At 37.9% G+C, this 16,963-nt stretch overlaps 1 protein-coding gene across 2 annotated transcripts; it reads right to left on the reverse strand.

Annotated features, from left to right (window-relative positions):
* Positions 1-19: 19 nt before the first annotated feature.
* myo5c (myosin VC) lies at positions 20-16,950 on the reverse strand. Of its 2 annotated transcripts, XM_042496020.1 has the most exons (41): positions 16,076-16,161; positions 15,016-15,145; positions 14,555-14,665; positions 14,280-14,451; positions 14,028-14,172; positions 13,248-13,404; positions 12,946-13,089; positions 12,107-12,188; positions 11,843-11,950; positions 11,649-11,755; positions 11,289-11,554; positions 11,100-11,181; positions 10,867-11,007; positions 10,524-10,646; positions 10,309-10,392; positions 10,048-10,179; positions 9,804-9,901; positions 9,610-9,696; positions 9,407-9,518; positions 9,106-9,317; positions 8,859-9,024; positions 8,628-8,774; positions 8,388-8,552; positions 7,302-7,395; positions 7,157-7,220; positions 6,744-7,018; positions 6,585-6,648; positions 5,573-5,653; positions 5,272-5,452; positions 5,075-5,168; positions 4,926-4,989; positions 4,677-4,845; positions 4,482-4,566; positions 4,285-4,386; positions 3,993-4,147; positions 3,608-3,697; positions 3,349-3,499; positions 2,971-3,256; positions 2,466-2,640; positions 2,298-2,378; positions 20-1,437 (listed from the first exon to the last, which is right to left on the reverse strand). In XM_042496020.1, exons 2-41 carry the CDS (start codon positions 15,040-15,042, stop codon positions 1,285-1,287), a joined length of 5,232 nt encoding a protein of 1,743 aa, XP_042351954.1. In that variant the 5' UTR covers positions 15,043-15,145; positions 16,076-16,161; the 3' UTR covers positions 20-1,284. The 2 variants fall into 2 exon arrangements, with proteins under 2 accessions (XP_042351954.1, XP_042351955.1); XM_042496021.1 differs by lacking the exon at positions 15,016-15,145 and having other exon boundaries at positions 16,154-16,950.
* Between the last annotated feature and the right edge of the window lie 13 nt (positions 16,951-16,963).

The following is a 16,963-nucleotide window of genomic DNA, read 5'->3' on the forward strand; positions in this document are numbered from 1 at the left end:
CACACACACTTTAATGTATATATATAAAGATATTTGTTATTAGTATTATTTTTAATGATTAAACATATTGATGAGTTTTAATAATTCCACTTTTACATTACAACAGAGCTGACAATACTGGGGTTATGTCCTTAAATGGGGTGTGTTTAATTGATTCATTATATTTAAATTTGGCTTCTTATTATCCAGAAAAAAAATATTAAAGAAATTATTAAATTCCACGCCCGAGTACTTTGAAATAGCAATACCAATTACAATAATTAAAACAACAACAACAACAACAACAACAACAAAAGATGCAGCAAATACTCACACTGGAGCAACTGAAACCAGAGAAAGGTTGGAGTTTTGATTGAAAAATGATTTAAATAATTAGTCAATAATAAAAATAGTTGCTGCTTTAATTTTCTGTGGATCAAATAATCCCTGGGTCTTCAATAGGGGGTCTGTGACCCCAAGAGGGTCCTGTTATTTAATGCAGGGAAGAGGCATAAAATTATTGTTTGATCATGTGATTTAAGTTTTACTTAGAGAGGTTTCTTTAAAAATAAAATTAAAAATCTGTCAAAAAATACACATTACACACTGTTAAAACAAAATCATTGTGCAGCACCTGTCCATGAGGCAAATCTGTTAGCCAGCATTTATGTATTATTGAAACATATTGGCCAAGTAGCTGTGTTAGTATTTCAAGTATACACACATTCTTGTGAGCCACATTAGATCGTTTTTTAACTTCTACAGCACTCTGACATAACATTCACCTCAGAAACAAACATGCTGTAAAAAAGAGAATTTACTAATAATTCTTATTTTAATAGCTAAGCATTGTATACACCATAAAGGGATATGTTTATACATGGCACTTTAGGCTGCCCTACACGTTATTGTAGGCCCAGATTAACATGCAACTCAATTCCATACATGTAGTAAGGGGTCCTTGCTCGATCTCTATTTCAGCTAAGGGTTTCTTGGCCTGAAAAACATTGGAAGTATCCTAGAATAATTAATCGTTAGTGATTGCAGATCTATTAAAAATGTGTGAAGAAATAAGTTCTGAAAATAAAATAAATTATTATAAAAATGATTTCCTTTTGGAGGTTGTGCATTGGGGGACATGACCTACGTATTTCAAAAAATCCTAAATAAAAATAGGATTTTAATATACATTTAGTGTTCATTGTTTATTTAAAGTGTTCACATATTTTTTTAAATTTACAATAAAATACAGTCATAGGCCACTGGACTATCATTCAGTCATGGGAAGTAAAGGGTTGAAGGTTTTCAGATCCTGGTTAGGAAGCCCAGATGAAGGCTGCTCGGGACCTGCAGCAGCTCCAGAGCCTGCGAGGATGGGCAGAAAGGAAACATGACCTGGAAGCGATAATCCGAGTCGACCATCAGCTGTGTGGATCCTTCACGATCTTGTAGTAATGACTGCAGCAGGGAACAGATTGGCATAATTAGTATAGTACAGTATGGCAGATGAACAAATATTTTAAGACACTAAACTGTATTTTAAAGACACAGTTCACCTCCAAATTAAAAATACAGATTTATTTCCTCTTACCTGTAGTGCTATTTATCAGTCTAGATTATTTTGGTTTGAGTTGCTGAGTGTTGGACATTTTGACCATAGAGATGTCAGTCTTCTCTCCAATAAATGGAACCAGATGGCACTCAGCTTGTGGTACTCAAAGTGTTTTTTTAAAAACTCAGCAGCAATGTCTCTACAGAAATAATGACCCAGTTACTCAGGATAATCCCCAGAGCTTGTTGTGAGTAGTTTCAGGAAGAAACTATTTTCTTTTCACCAAACTACATCTTCAGAGTGATTTATCATGCAGAAGAAAGCATGAATCTACTCATGGACACTCGGTCTTGTGACAGCGCGGGATGTAAACATTAATGGCGTTTTTCCCAGCTGAGCTTTAAAGTAAGCTAGCTCAATGCCGCTAGGTGAGCTATGCACGCTTCCTTCTGTGCAGAAATAGTTCCAACAAGAAACAGTTTGCAACAAAGTCTGTGGACAACTTAAGTAACTAGGCCATCTCGTCCCATATCTCTATATACTGTATGTAGTTCTCTATATATCTATATATTGCATTGGAGAGAAGGCAGACACCTCTACTGCCAATATCTCCAACACACGGCAATTCACACCAAAACTACATGGATTGATAAATAGCACAACAGGTAAGAGAATAAAATGCATTTTTAATTTTGGGGTGAACTGTCCCTTTATATTAGAAAAGCTTGTCACAATAAAATTTTAAAAAATCAGCAATCAAGCTCACCTGAACTTTACGGACAAATGACGATGTCACTCTTTTCTCAAAATCGTCAATGGGTGTGTAGGAGTTCAAAATCTTGACAATCTGCAAATTTGAATGTGAGTAGGTTTTTGTACATAGTGTAGACCTAAATTTCTCTAATATTAAGCATGTGTAGCATGAACAAAGTACCTGAACGGGGTTGAGTTCAGTGCATTTTTCAGTGATCTCGTTGGCATCATCATCAGTGGACTTGTTGACCTGCAGTAGCCAGGCGGCCTGAGACAGCGGCCTCAGGGTATCTATAGCATTAGAGCTTTGCAGGTCCTTCTCCTTCAGCCATTCCTCCAGGTAACTGATGTTACACCTACAAAGAGAAGCCATGACCTCATTTTAATTTTGATAGGTGCGACCAGAAATGCACTAAAATATCCCGTCTCTTTGGCAGCCACAGTTTTTGCCCTAGGAGGCTGAAATTTAACATGGAGGTCAAATGTGTATGTGTGAAGTTGTGTGTTTGTGTTCATGCCAAATAGCTTTAAAGGGGCATGGTAATAAAAAGAGTATACTGCAAAAGGTGCATAACTTCCACATAAATTTACGGACGTGCACAAGATTTTGTGAAAATACTGGCAGCACATGAATGCACGGTAGCTATTTCAAATTTGCACTTCCTTTAATAAAAACAACCACAAACCTGATTTGCATTCCCTTCCTGCAGGAGCACATATCTTTGCGGAGCATGATATTGTTGAGGGTGGTTGCACCAATAAGGAAGAACATTTGCTTGACAGCCTGTTTGATGAGGCCCTGCTCCATGCCATGCTGGCTCATAGTGGAGTGGAAGACACTGAGCTGCTGAATGATGGTAGAGATGGTGTGCGTCTCCGAGTCCTCATAGATGCTGTTGGACCGCTTCCTGAAGCCTGTCGGCTTCATGCTGGAAATCCCCTGTAAGCTCTCGTGCTCCAACATACCGGGTACTGGTGGACAAGAAAGTAAAGCAGCACATTTTAAGATGCTGATAAAGGTTCAACATCTGCCTGTGATAATAATGATCTGATGAAAAAAATACCTATTGCAGGAGTAAGTGTCTTCTCCATGACCGAGAGAAACTGATGGTAGATTTGAATAGCCAGGTCACTGAGAATCTGTCTGTGCTCAGACAAGTCAAAATTCTTCAAGCAGTTCTTTTTCTGGCGAGGAGTATTTTGTTTCATGAACTCCTTTTGTGGACAGAAAGCAAAACAAGAATGTCAAAATATGCCTGCTACCATATGTGATAGTATTGGCAAAACAACAGTGCAAATAGGATAAAAACAGTAAATTCCGACCTCCTCCCCGCTGTACTGCTTCAGGCAGTTGAGCAGCTGATATGTGTTTGAGAGCCAGAACGACAGCAGCTCAAAGTCTTTGTGGTAATTCTGAAACGAAAAAAAAAATCATGTTGCTTTCATTTCTTTTCAGCAACCTAATTAGATATTTTTTCTAATACTTTATACTTGTGACATGTTATTCTACTCATAAAACAAGTACATTTTTACTTTTGCAATAAATTTCACAAAGTGAAGTAATGAGTAAACTAAACTGCCGTCAACATTCAGGCTACCTAATCTCAGATATGGATATGAGTAATAGCTTTTGGATCGCGTCCATTATATGTTTAGCAAATACAAATACAGTTGAGATAAAGGCTACTAGAAAGAGAATTAACCTCACCATGACGACCTTTTTGACACCTCCGATGATCCCGTTCATAAGAGACTTGAGTTTGAATTCGTCGTTCAGGTAGTCAGCGTGGCGGACGCACATGAAGAGGATGTTAGCAGGCAGGGCAGGGATCATACTGACTGCCACACCTTTGGGCTTCAGGTCTATAAGCACAAGTTTCATGTATGTGTTATTTGCTCCTGCTCAAACTCAGAGGACCACAGATGCTTTCCCAGCATACACATAGAGGAAAGCAGACAAATGAATGACTTTAATTTAAAATAAAGCAGAAGAAAAATACCCAGAATAATGTTTTGAATGAGCCTGGATTCGTCCTCTCTCTTGTACTCCAACATGCCGAGGTAATCTTTGGGAGTGGCAGGCGTAGATGTTTGCTTCATTGCTGCGAGAGACATTAAAGTGATTAACATGATAAGTTTTATTAGTTTTTATTATCTTAATCCTATTTTTTAATCTCAATGTACAAGCTATAGCTACCTCTCTGTGATGTTTCAAGGCTTTTTATTTGATTCAGGAGTTTCCTTATTACTCTGTCTTTCTGGTCAAGCTGCTCTTCAAAGTCCTGAAAGAAAAGCAGAATTTGTTAGTCTTTCACACACGTAATCACATACTGTAACAGTCTGTACCCCCCCCCCCCCCCACACACACACACACACACACACACACACACACCATGTTCTCAGCAGTCAACTGTGAAGTCTCCTGTCTCAGTTTGTTCTTGGCCTCCATCTCCATCAGCAGCTGTCTCTTCAGGTGATCATTGTCCTCTTCCAGCTCCTCTAATCTGCCTTGAAGCTCCCTCTTCAGCTCCTCCAGCTCTTCAGCTTTCGCCTCAAAGTGCCTAAAAAAGGTGACACAAATCAGGATGGCTCAGAAAGCACTTCTTTAATCAAGATACAGACTCCAATTTGTGTATTTTACCTGCGTTGTAAGCTCTCTTCTTTAATCTTCCTTTGAAGAATGCTAGTGATCTCCTCAGTTTTTTCTTTTGGATGACATGGACAAAAAAACAGAATAAGTGAAATCTGAAAACGGCCTCCATAATGAAATAGTTATATACTCAGATCTACCCTCTAGTTCTCTGCTCTGCTCCTCTATACGGGCCTCCAACTCTTGTTTTTGTCTCTGCAGCTCTGAAGCCTGCAGTTTCAGCTCTGGAATAACCTGTGAATCACAAAAAATAAGGGGAAAGCACACATATATAGTATTTTCTGCACCTCATTCATCCCAAGAAATGAAATGTAGAATCAAGAATGTAACAACGCACTGAGTTCTCGCTGCTGAGCCTGGACACTTCTTGGCGAATGCTCTCATTGACATTACTTTTCTCCTGGAACAGGCTTTGCAACTTGCTGTTCTCATTTTGGAGGTGGTCCACTTTCAATTTCAAGCCCTCCATCTGGGTCTCATAGCTCTCCTTCTGCTCCCTCTGGTGGTTTTCCAGTATTCTGCCATAAAAGATGGAGCCGTGTCAAACAGGATGTAGTGTAAACAGGCTTGTCACAAAGGTACATATATAACAATAATATTAAGTGAACAAATGAATATGGTTGTCAGTAAAAATAGACCTGGATGCTTTCTGCAGCCCATCGAAGGCTGCCAGCAAATCTTCAACTTCATAAATCTTCTCAGAGTCATCTGGAGTTAGCCTTCAGAGAAACAATGAGTGAGATTAAAAGCCTAAATGACATATTAGATATGTGCTACCATTGAACCTGCATTGCTGCAAATCCATCCTGCAGTACTGTTGTATACAAGCGTCACTCACATACAAATCCTCTTTTTCATGCATATATATAGTACTTATTACATTCTCTCATCCCACATCTCATTCCTTTTTCTTACTACATTTGTGCATTTCTGTTGGCTAAACTTATTTTACTTGCTAACATTTACAAACAATCATCATTTTCATGTATGGTTATGGTGCAACATTTTATATTTTATTTTAAATTTTATTTATGTCATTCCATCTTATCCCACATCTTATTGTCACTTTGTCTTATTTTATCTTCATTTTTATATATTTTTAATTTTTTTTAACTCTTATGTTTATGTATTCTATCTTTACTATTCATCCTAATTTTTCTTCATGTTTATCTGTTTTTACCTCTATTTTTGTATCTTATTTAATATTTAATTTTTAACTTTTTTTTCACGTTTATCAATTTTATTTCCATCCTCTTTTATCTTTCTCTGTTTTATATTTATTTTTAATGTTTATCTATTTTATCTTATTTTACATTGATGTTTAGCTGTTTTATCTTTCTTTTTGTATCTAATTTTATCTTAATTTTTACCAATTTTATCTTTTTTTAATTTTATTTTTAGCTATATTATTGTTCTTTTCTTATTAAATCTTTATTTTATTTTATGTATTTTGCCTTTAATTTGATATTGTACTGTTTTCAATTATTTCTTTTTGTACTTATTGCAAGTTTTACTGCTAAACCAACATGTTCTCTTATCCAGTATATTTCATTGTGCAGGTAGCTCTGAGATACGAATAATAAAGTAAAAACTGAACTGAAACTGAGAATAAAGAACGACTTTGTGAGAGAAATAAATTATTTGGATTACCCCAAAAGAACTTCTTCTTCGACAACACCACCAAGAAGTCGTCTCGTAATATCGGCCATTTTAGCTGCAGAAAGATATTCAGGGATCATAATCAGTTTTTATTTAGGTATAATGATGTATCATTTTTGTACCCGAAGATATGTAAGTACCAGTCAGTACCTCTTGCTTGTTCTGACTGTTGCTTTATCTTTCGGTCCATGGTATTTCTCTGGTTTTGCAGGTTGTTGAGATCCCTGCGTAGCTCGGGAATGATCTTGACGTGTTTGGTGAGCTGGATGTTCTGATCCTGCAGGTCAGAGTTAACCTGGCCCGCCTCCTCAATCTTTCTGTGCAGACTGACTCTCTCCTCTTTCAATCTCTTAATCTCCTCTTTCAGATTTTCCACCTCCTTCTCATGGTCCTGTCTCTGGATCTCAGCGTTGTTCTCTGCAATTCTGCCAAAAATAGTGGTAACTGAAAAAACTGAGCGAACTGAAAATGCTCAGCCAAAATTTTACTTTGCTTTTAATTAAAAAAAAAAATGTAACGCTCCGCACTGTTGAGGAAGTAGTTTGTATGTTTTTATTACTTACTTTCTGAGCCTTGCTTCATATTCTTTCTCCTCCAGGAGGTCCCTCTTTGTTTGATCAAAGCTCTCTGTAAGAGTGTCAAAATGGTCACAAATGTGGTACAAAATACAATAAGAGTAGCACACACAGGAACCTTGATTCTTATTACCTTTGGCCTCTTTGGTGGAAGTTTCAAACTTCTTCTCCAAGTTCTGCTTTTCAAGGTTGAGAGCATCTATTTCTTTCTTGAGCTGGGCAGTTGTCTGGAGCAAGAATAGAAAAGTTTTTTTTTAAAGGGCTCATGAATATGCAAGTCGAAAACAGCTGTGCTTGCCGTGATTTTTTTTTTAAATGCTGCTATCTCTAGCTTACTAGTTAATTATTTTGTTACCTCAAGAAAATTAGTTTTCTTATCTTGAGATAACAAGATAATCAGTCTGTTATCACAAGAAAAGAAGAAGCAGTTTACTATTATTGCTTATGATGTTGTTTATGTTTATCAGAGATTATGCGTGCCATGCCAGCATGCATGTATAGATGGCATCTAGACAACTGTGGTAACTGATTTAGACCATTTTTTTTGCAGTGTGGATATGTGGAAGGCGCTCTGAAAGTGACAAGAGTGACACAAGCCTTCCTAACACCTGTATTTCAGGATTTGACGGCCCTCGGTTAAACAAAATTTAAATTTTAGAACACGGCAATGTGTTCTGCAAGTCATGTGAGGAGGAAAAATGGTCACAGCCATTAAATATTTTTCTTTTCTTCCTTAAATACCTACTCTGGGAGTACCACTTTTGATCAATGCATCAGACTGTACTTCAAAGCAGAAATTGAGTCTTTCTGTTTGAGATAACAGTCCTCATCAGTCAGTTATGAATCCTCCCTGAAAATCATGACAGTGATTTTGAAATCAAATGTGATTTAAATGAACCAGAAACTCATTTTTGAGTTCTGTATTATTATCCCGTGATCTCAAGAAAACAAAACTTGTTCTCTCATAATAAATGATTTGTTACCTTGAGAAATCTGCCTTTTTGTAACATGAATTAACCCATTATCATGAGAAATTGAGCCTTGTTATCTTGAGATAACAGTATATTGAACATGTGATCTAAGTTATTGTAATTTAAATAATAATTGCAGACACAGTCGTTGTAAGCTTCTGAACAAAAACTCAAACTTCAAAACAAACAAAAAGCTCCAAAGACCCAAAAAACTGTATCAGATTTTAAACATCAGCTTCAGCACTGACCAGAGTAGCATCTTCTTTTGCTTTCTTCTCTCTCGCCTCCAAAGACGCCCTCTGGTTGGTTGATTTTTCCAGCTGTGTCTCTACAACCTGAAGCCTGTCCACGGTATGAGAATGGGAATTGGCCAAGCTTGTCAGTCTTTCCATCAATCCACGGTTCTCTTTGCTCTACGAAGACACGGGGATTCAGTTGCATCCTCTGCATAAGAGCCACAGCTTAAGTAACCTTGTAAGCATTTTTACCTGCTCTTCAATCTTCTTTTTGAGCTTCTGTACCCTGTAGGAGAGCTGAACGTTGAGAACCAGCCGACGCATGGTTTGAAAACGCCGTCGTGCCAGCCACGCTCTGGCATACTTCTGTAGTATCAGAGCTTTCTGCTCCTCCATCATCTGAAAGTTAACAAAAAAGCAGAGCATGAATCAGATTTGGTTACGTTTTGTATTTTGTAATGTTAATACGCCGACCTTACAGACCTTCTTGTACTGTTTACGGGCCATCCAACCTCGTGTAAAGGCCTGGATGGTGATGGAGGCCAGACGGACCAACTGGTAAATCTGTCTCATGCGGTAACCTCTCCAGTATCTCTGGATCACCACTGATGCCCAGCCCTGCTTCAATGTTGCAGCACTCACAGTTTTACTGCAAAACAAAACAAAAAATACCCTAGCAGATGCAACAGAGGATGCAGGACAACAAAGCTGTGAAGTGAACGCCTCTAACCGGATTGTCCTCTCCCCACGGATGTACTGTTGGATGATGATGGCAGCCTGTCTCATACGCAGGTACTTCCTCCTCTGGCTCCACCCGCGGACATGTTTCTGGATGGTCACACAGGCTCCTCTCAGTCGGTCCAGACGCAGCTTCTCAAGATAAGCTACCTGACCGGCTCGGAAGAAGATCTTTGTCCGACCAAACTTGAACTGGTTGGGGTCCTAGAGATCAAGCCATGAGGGCAAAGTTATGCACAAACATACTGTGCATGAATATGCATGACAATGTAAAAGTTAAAAAGGCAGCTAACCTGAATCAACCTCTGCAGCACATTCTTGCAGGTCTGTTTCTTGTCACTGAGGTCAGCCTCCAGATGTGACATTAGGATACTGTATCGGCTGTAAAACTCAATGTATGTCCACCTTCAAACAAAAAAAACAAACATGTTTTGCCATTACAACACAAGCAGATTAAGTTTTTTTGCTAAAATGAAATCTAGTAAGAGAAAATCACCTGGACGGATAGCTCTGTGCACTGATACGAATAGTTTCAAGGACTCCACAGGCTCGCAGCTGCTGCACCACCCGCCTGGAGTCATATCTCAAAAAAAAAAGCAAACACTCACTTAAACCAAAAACACAAAAACATGCACAAATAACTCAGAACATAGAGTGGATTATTTTACACACAGTTCAATCATCACTCACTCAAATGGGAGCTTTTCATCATTGGGCTTAATGCAGCGTACATAGTGTGGGGTGGTAGCATTCAGTGTTTCCATCAGTAAAGAGAGGGAGCTGCAGAACTACAGTCAACCACAAAGTTCATGAAAACAGATAAAAATATGACATGCAAACTCAGTTATATTCCATACACATAGAGAATATTATGGAAACTTCAGTAAGTCAGTTAAATCTCATGGGAGCAGCGACAGTAAGTAAACATTTTCACCTTATCTCCCACTGAGGTTCTCAGCTGTTTATTGGCTGGTTTCACTCCAGGCCTGGCAGGCCTCACTTTGACACCTTTACTGTTCACAGTGCTTTGCCCCTCCTCTCGGAAAAAGTTGGCCAGGAAAGGAAACTGATAACAGTTGCAAGCAGGAGAAAGGTGTTAAGATGAGGAAAACAAAGCTGCATGGGTTGGATATAAAGATATAGATTTTTCGTTTTGTTTACCACTGTGAAATATTGAAAAAAGGTCTTTGATTACCTTACTGACTCTCATAGTGTCAACCAGTTCATCATAGAGAGCATCTCTGTTCTTTTCAAGAAAACCTCTGCACTGATATTCCACCTGTTTGAAGAAAAGGAGTCACAAAAGTGTTTAAAAAAAAGCATTTTAGATAACCAAAAGCATAAATAGTTAATAATAGTAGGAGAAACATTTGAGCAGGAAATGGGTCTTTCAGGGTCAGCAGACTACACCTTATCTGCAAAGTGTTGAATCACAAATGCATCATTTGATAACCTCGGCTTCTCAAACAGAGGATTGGCATGAAGATAGTTGAACAGCTTTTGCAGCCAGCTTTGGTCAGTGCCCTGTGGAAACTGTGAAGTGAAAAGACATATGTGCATCTCAGCAATGGATGGATTACTGAACAGGCTTACAACTTGGTACAGGCCAAAGGCCTTCCCCGGTATTCACTTGCAAAATACAACTTAAAGAGAAACATACCAATTTGGAAGAGCCTCAAGCACAGAAATCATTAAAAACACAATCCAAGGAGATGAAAATGTTAATTGTAAAAGTTTAGGTCAATTCAGTTACCAAACATTCTTCATCAAGCAAGTCCAGGATCCCCATTTTTGCTTCTATTAGGTCAATGACCGGCTGGTTGTCATAGAAATCTATCAGCGTCCACGGGATGTCCTCTTTCATGTACTCCTCTTGCTCCAGCTTGAACACATGCTGATTGAAAACAGAGAAAGAATAACACATGGAGCAGATAACGGTTTGTATTCCGTAATTTGCGATGATTTTGGATGGATGGTGATTCATACCAAGTTAAATTGCTGTTGAAGCTTTTCATTTGCGTAGTTGATACAAAACTGTTCAAAGCTGTTGATGTCAAATGTTTCAAAGCTGAGGACAATGGACAGAAAGATTACATCAAAAATGGAAGCCAGAGAGACCATAATTATCACACAGCTATAGAAAAATGCATTATGTAAATTATGTATCTGTGTTACCCATAAATGTCCAGAACACCAATGAAAGCATGTTGCTTTCCTGGAACCTTTAGTGCTGTATTTATCCTGTTAATAATACAGTCAAACAGATGGGCATAGATCTGTTTGGCAAGGGCATCTTTGGCATTTACTGCCCGCTCTTTGGGCACTGGCTTCACCACCGTCTCAGCCACCAGAACGATCTTCCGGTGGCACAGCCAACGCGCCAACTCCTCAGCGCTTATGCCCAGCAGCTCACAGAAGATTTCCAGGTGTGGATCACTGGGCTGGAGGGTATGCAAATGAAGTTTTGTATTTAACTAGGTTAATGTTTTAAGATCAAACAAAAAGCAATGTCAAACATGGAGCATTCAGACTCACAGGAACTGATGATTTTCCATCTCCAGAGTTTCTGATTTCCACATTTCCCAAATGCAGAATGGCCGCCAAAACTTTGAACACATCTGACTGAAAGTCCTCTTTTAACCCTAGTGAAGCATAGAGGAAAATAACATAAAAGTCACACTGAAGTAAGTTGAAGTTTAACAGATAAGATGGTTTTGGTTTTTTTTTACCGAGCAGTGAGAAGGTCCGCTGAGTCTCCTCCATGTCTTTCTTGTCGTCCACACCTTCAATAGTGATCTCACCGCCCATGCAGGTGTACCGGAACTTATCTGCACTCACTACAGATGACAGGATGATATAATCAGGCACTTTTACAATGAAATGATTAAATAAGGATACACACACATATATATATATATATATGGATGCATGCATGTTCTAAGAGGCTGCTCGGTCTGAAATCTACAGAATGAACCATAAACACAAACACTCACACAGTCTTAGACGTTTGAACTCTGGCAGGTGAGCACAGGAACACATCTGGTAGAATATGTGATAGTTTCGCTCGTCGTCTGCCTAAATGAAACAATAGTATATTTAGGGCTGAAAGTAACATTTATTTTCATGGTCAGATATTTTCTTGATTCATTGATTAGTTGTTTGATCGATAAAATGTCAGAAATTGTTGGTAATTGTCTATCTGTGTTTCCCGAAGCCCAAGATGACGTTAAATGTCTTGTTTTATCCATAACCCAAAGATATTCATTTTCTGTCGTAGAAAAAATAGAAAATCCAATTTTCCAATTTTTTTCACATTTTAAGGTCCAGTGTAGCAGACTTGGTATATAATATTCACAGCTACGTTTTAATTAGTTGATAATCACCAGTAATTAAGTATTGCTGGGGTTTGTTACCTTAGAATGAGCTGTTTATATCTACAGAGTGCGTTCTCTCCCACTGAGTGTGCCATATTTCTACAGTAGCCCAGAACAGACAAACCAACCACTGGCTCTAGAAAGGACTATTTGCGTTTTCATGTTGGCCACTGTAGCTCTCCTTCACAGTCGGCACGCAGGAGAAGGTTCAGTTTTGCAACCTCACTGCTAGATGCCACTAAATCCTGCACACTGGACCTTTGAGAAGCTAAAATCTGAGATTTTTTCCTTTTTTTTTCTTAAAAAATTACTTAAAACTGATTAATCATTTATCAAATTAGTTGGGGATCAATTCAATAGCTGACAACTTATTGATTAATCATTGCAGCTCCAAGTGTAATTGTTATGGATCACATATTAGAAAAATAACTTGATATCCTTTTTTTATTCACAAGTACCTGAAAAATGACTCTGGATTTCTCTAGGAGATAGGTCCTCATGTTCGCTCCAATGATCCGGTACCTCTTGTCAAAGCTGATCTCTGTGTATTTCCCAAAACGGCTGCTGTTGTCATTTCTGGTGGTTTTGGCGTTTCCTATTGCCTGACAGAAAATACCTCAGGTCATCAAGTTTCTTTCCAAGTTATTACAAGGATAAAAATCGTCTTTATTAATGAATTGGGTGCTTCATATCAGTTGAACGCTGTCATAGTGCTTTGAAACATTGAGTGAGTAGGGCTCATGCTCCAGTGAAATCCTACCTCTGTTATAGGATTGGATGCCAGGACTTTGTCTTCAACTCGAGTTTTACTTCCTGATTTGCTCACAACAGCGAAGTACCTCATTGCGTATCGAGCAGAAACTGTTTTACCAGCTCCAGATTCACCGCTGACGATGATAGACTGGTTCTTATGGTTTCTGAGGGAAAAAAAAAGACTACAGGTATGACTAATAATAATAATAATAATAGTAAAAATAATAATAATAATACATTTCATTGAATGGCACATTTTATTTCACTTAAGGTCACCTTACATTACATCAATCAGAAATGGAAGATACAAGCAACAGCAACCAGTGATAGAACATCTATGCAACGTATAATGAAGCATACATTCAGCAACAAACAGCAGTAATAAAACATCAATAAAATTAGCAATAAAACATACAAAAAGCAGCAGAACAAAGCTCAACAATGAGTTAGAATCTCTATAAAATAAGATGCAGTTGTCGCACTTAAAGACAGTTATTAGAGTAGGGGGGTGGCTGAGGTATATCTATCTATCTATCTATCTATCTATATATATATATATATATATATATATATATATAAAAATAAGGCCATTCACAGTTGAGAGCCCCTCCCCGTAGGCCAAATCAAAAACTAGAATTCCCTCCCCAGTACTTAAAAAAAATATCTGAAGTGCCTCCTTCATTTTGCATTACCCCCTCTGCTCTCATAAATTAAGAACAGTCCCTAAGCTACATTAAAATCATTGGTTTTAACTGTACTTGATGTGATAGTTTTAGCTTTTATTTACCTGGCCATCTGTTTGTAAGCCTCCTCTGCCACTGCAAATATATGCGGGTCCATGTCTCCCATGTTCTGGCCTGAGTAGGCATGAATGACTGCATCTCCATAGATATGAAGCTGTTTGTATGGATTTACGGCCACCAGTATAATACCTGAAAATGAGGAAACCACACAGGCTGAGACAAGAGCACAAATTCCCAACAACCTACACTTTAATGCTTATATCGATTTTGACAGTTAAAATATGTTTAAACAGTACCACAGTAAGTGTAGATGATTCTGGACTCCACAAATCGCACTTTAAGGTTGTGTAGTACTGCAGGTTCATGCAGGTAGCTGAGAGCAGTGAGGTCATTCTCTCCCACCAAGATGTCTGGGTTGCGGAGTGGAGGCAGTTGTGGTTTTGATGGGTCGACTGGGTAGTAGTGCTCCTGTACAGTTATGTAAAAGAGGCATGCCAGCTGTTGCTTCTCACCATCATAAATCCAGTGCAATTACATGTGAAGGTGTTATTAGTCACTTTTTTATACTTACAGTGCCATCTTCAAGAAGCAATTCAAGAACATTATCCCCAATATGAAAGTCTCTCATAATCTCGGCTGATTTCCAAACATGATCTGCATCTGGTATCCACACCCTGTTGTACTGAGAGAGACATGTTGATAAATCATCAATGCTTACTATAAAGTTATCAAAACATATAACACTGCAAATGTTAGGATATTTCCCTGTGTGAGCATGTACTTAATAAACTGAGGACCTTAGTTTATTTCTCATTTCACAGCAAGTTATCATTTATATATACCTGTGTATTAACAATTCATGAAGATTTACATTTAAAAGTTGAAAATAAATAAATAGTTGGGTATTTAGACTTAATTCAAGTCCAGTCTCGACATCCTGCAAACCTGCCTGAGCCCTGACAAAGTTTCCATATGTTTCTGGAAATTCACATTAGATCTTATTTTAATAAAAACATGGCGCTTTTCTCTTACCTCGGTGTACAGCTCCAATAAGGCCATGTTTAAGCATTATTTATTTTAACTTCTCCGTCCGTTTATTTATCAGCTGTTGTTTCAGTGTACTTTCCAGGTTACCAGCGAGTTTTCTCCCTACCCCTCACAACTAAACCAGAAACACTGGAGTCAAGGAAAACGAAATTACACCACTTTTTCCGGTAGCAATTTTCAAAATAATATTCGCTAAATGAATTCAAACTCATTTGAAACACACTGAACACATACTTCACCACAAAATACTTCACTACACACATTATACTTTATGTGTGTAAATGTTTGCACAGTTGTCTGTCTGATATTTATTCTTAGCGACAGTTTCATGAATATGCATTTCTATTATTATACTGTGTAAGTGTTACATTTAATTTATACTTAAATTATGGTGTGAAAAACCGACAGACTGATTCCTGACCTGACTGTTGAGCTTTTTTCAGCTATCTCTTTTGTATTGAATGCAACATGGTTTTGCAGTGTGCTAAATGTTTCTAATATACTATCTTATAATTTTATATAAATATGTGTGTGTGTGTGTGTGTGTGTGTGTGTGTGTGTGTGTAGTATACTATGTCTGTTTTTGAACTCTTGTGTACCAACTAGGAGTGGCACTTTTAATTTCAATGTTTTCTGCACAGCACAGTGACAATAAATGCTTTCTATAATATTCTAATTCTAATTCTAGTTTCACTATTATTTATTTAGATCTGAAGGGCATGAGGTCCCAAGATTAATTTGAGGGGGTCTGATGGGTTTCAGCTAGATAAAGTGGGATGTTCAAGAAAAAAAAATCTATAGCCTAAAAAAAACATTTTAATTGTAACTACTTTTTTTCCAGTGTAATACTGGATACACCCATATCATCATATAAAGATCATTCAAAGTAAATAATTATTTGGTTAAACCCTCCCTGACTCACATGCGCAATAAAATCATAACCTGTAACGTCGGATTACAAGATATCGTTGCATGATTATTAAGGGTCCCAAAAATTGTTAGAAACCAACACTGTTAGAATCGTCCCATCTAAAGAGTGACAAACCTGATGCTTTTATTCTGAAAGCCTCGTCACTCATACCGCAGGTGTGTCTCGTGCCTTCCTGGTTGACTTGTCGCTCACCTGCTGCGGACGCGGACTCTGACTCGGTGACTCCGCCCTCCCGTCTTGTGACAGCGGCTCGTCAGTCAGTGGGTGTGCTAGTTTGATCAAGGATCCTGCCAACAAAAGGAACCGGATTCAGACCTCAGTCAGCTCATGTGAAGACGCATCACAGTAACTGCTTGACCACAAGTTTACAGGTTAAAGCTATATTTTTTAAGAAAATGTTTACCAATAATACCCTAATAACTTGTTCCACAATATCACTGCACTTTTTGTTTTTTACAGAGAGACTTCTACAAGGAAACACATTAACACATTCCTGGTGTGCACTGCTGAGACGACATTAATCAGCCATTAACTTTTAGCCATGTTCATATGAAGCACATGCAAATAAGAGCAATGGTGTTAATGAAAGGATAAAAGATTAAAGGCTCTTGCAGTTTAGCTTGGTGAGCATGTCATGTCCAAGTATCACTTAAATTGAAGGCCAATAGTTAGTTACATCAGTCCAGTACATGAAGCCTATATTTATAAATTATAGATCCCAAATGTTTCCATGTCAAGTCCTGTCAAAAGACAAAAGTCTTTAAGTCAAGTCTCACAGCTATTCTCCAAAGCTGATGAGGATTAGAGTAAACATCCTTGTTAAAAGATATTTTTCCATAAGTTATTTCTATTGCTCAATACAATTATATACCTCATTACTTAACTATTAATCATTATAACATTGAATATGTCAGTTTCACAACATTAGCATTTCCAACAGTTTCTTTGGAACTACCAAGTGGCTCCTCGTTGAAGAAAAAAATAAACTGAGTTTGAGATACC

Source organism: Plectropomus leopardus, chromosome 11 (genome assembly GCF_008729295.1).
Source record: "Plectropomus leopardus isolate mb chromosome 11, YSFRI_Pleo_2.0, whole genome shotgun sequence".
Taxonomy (NCBI): Eukaryota; Metazoa; Chordata; class Actinopteri; order Perciformes; family Serranidae; genus Plectropomus; species Plectropomus leopardus.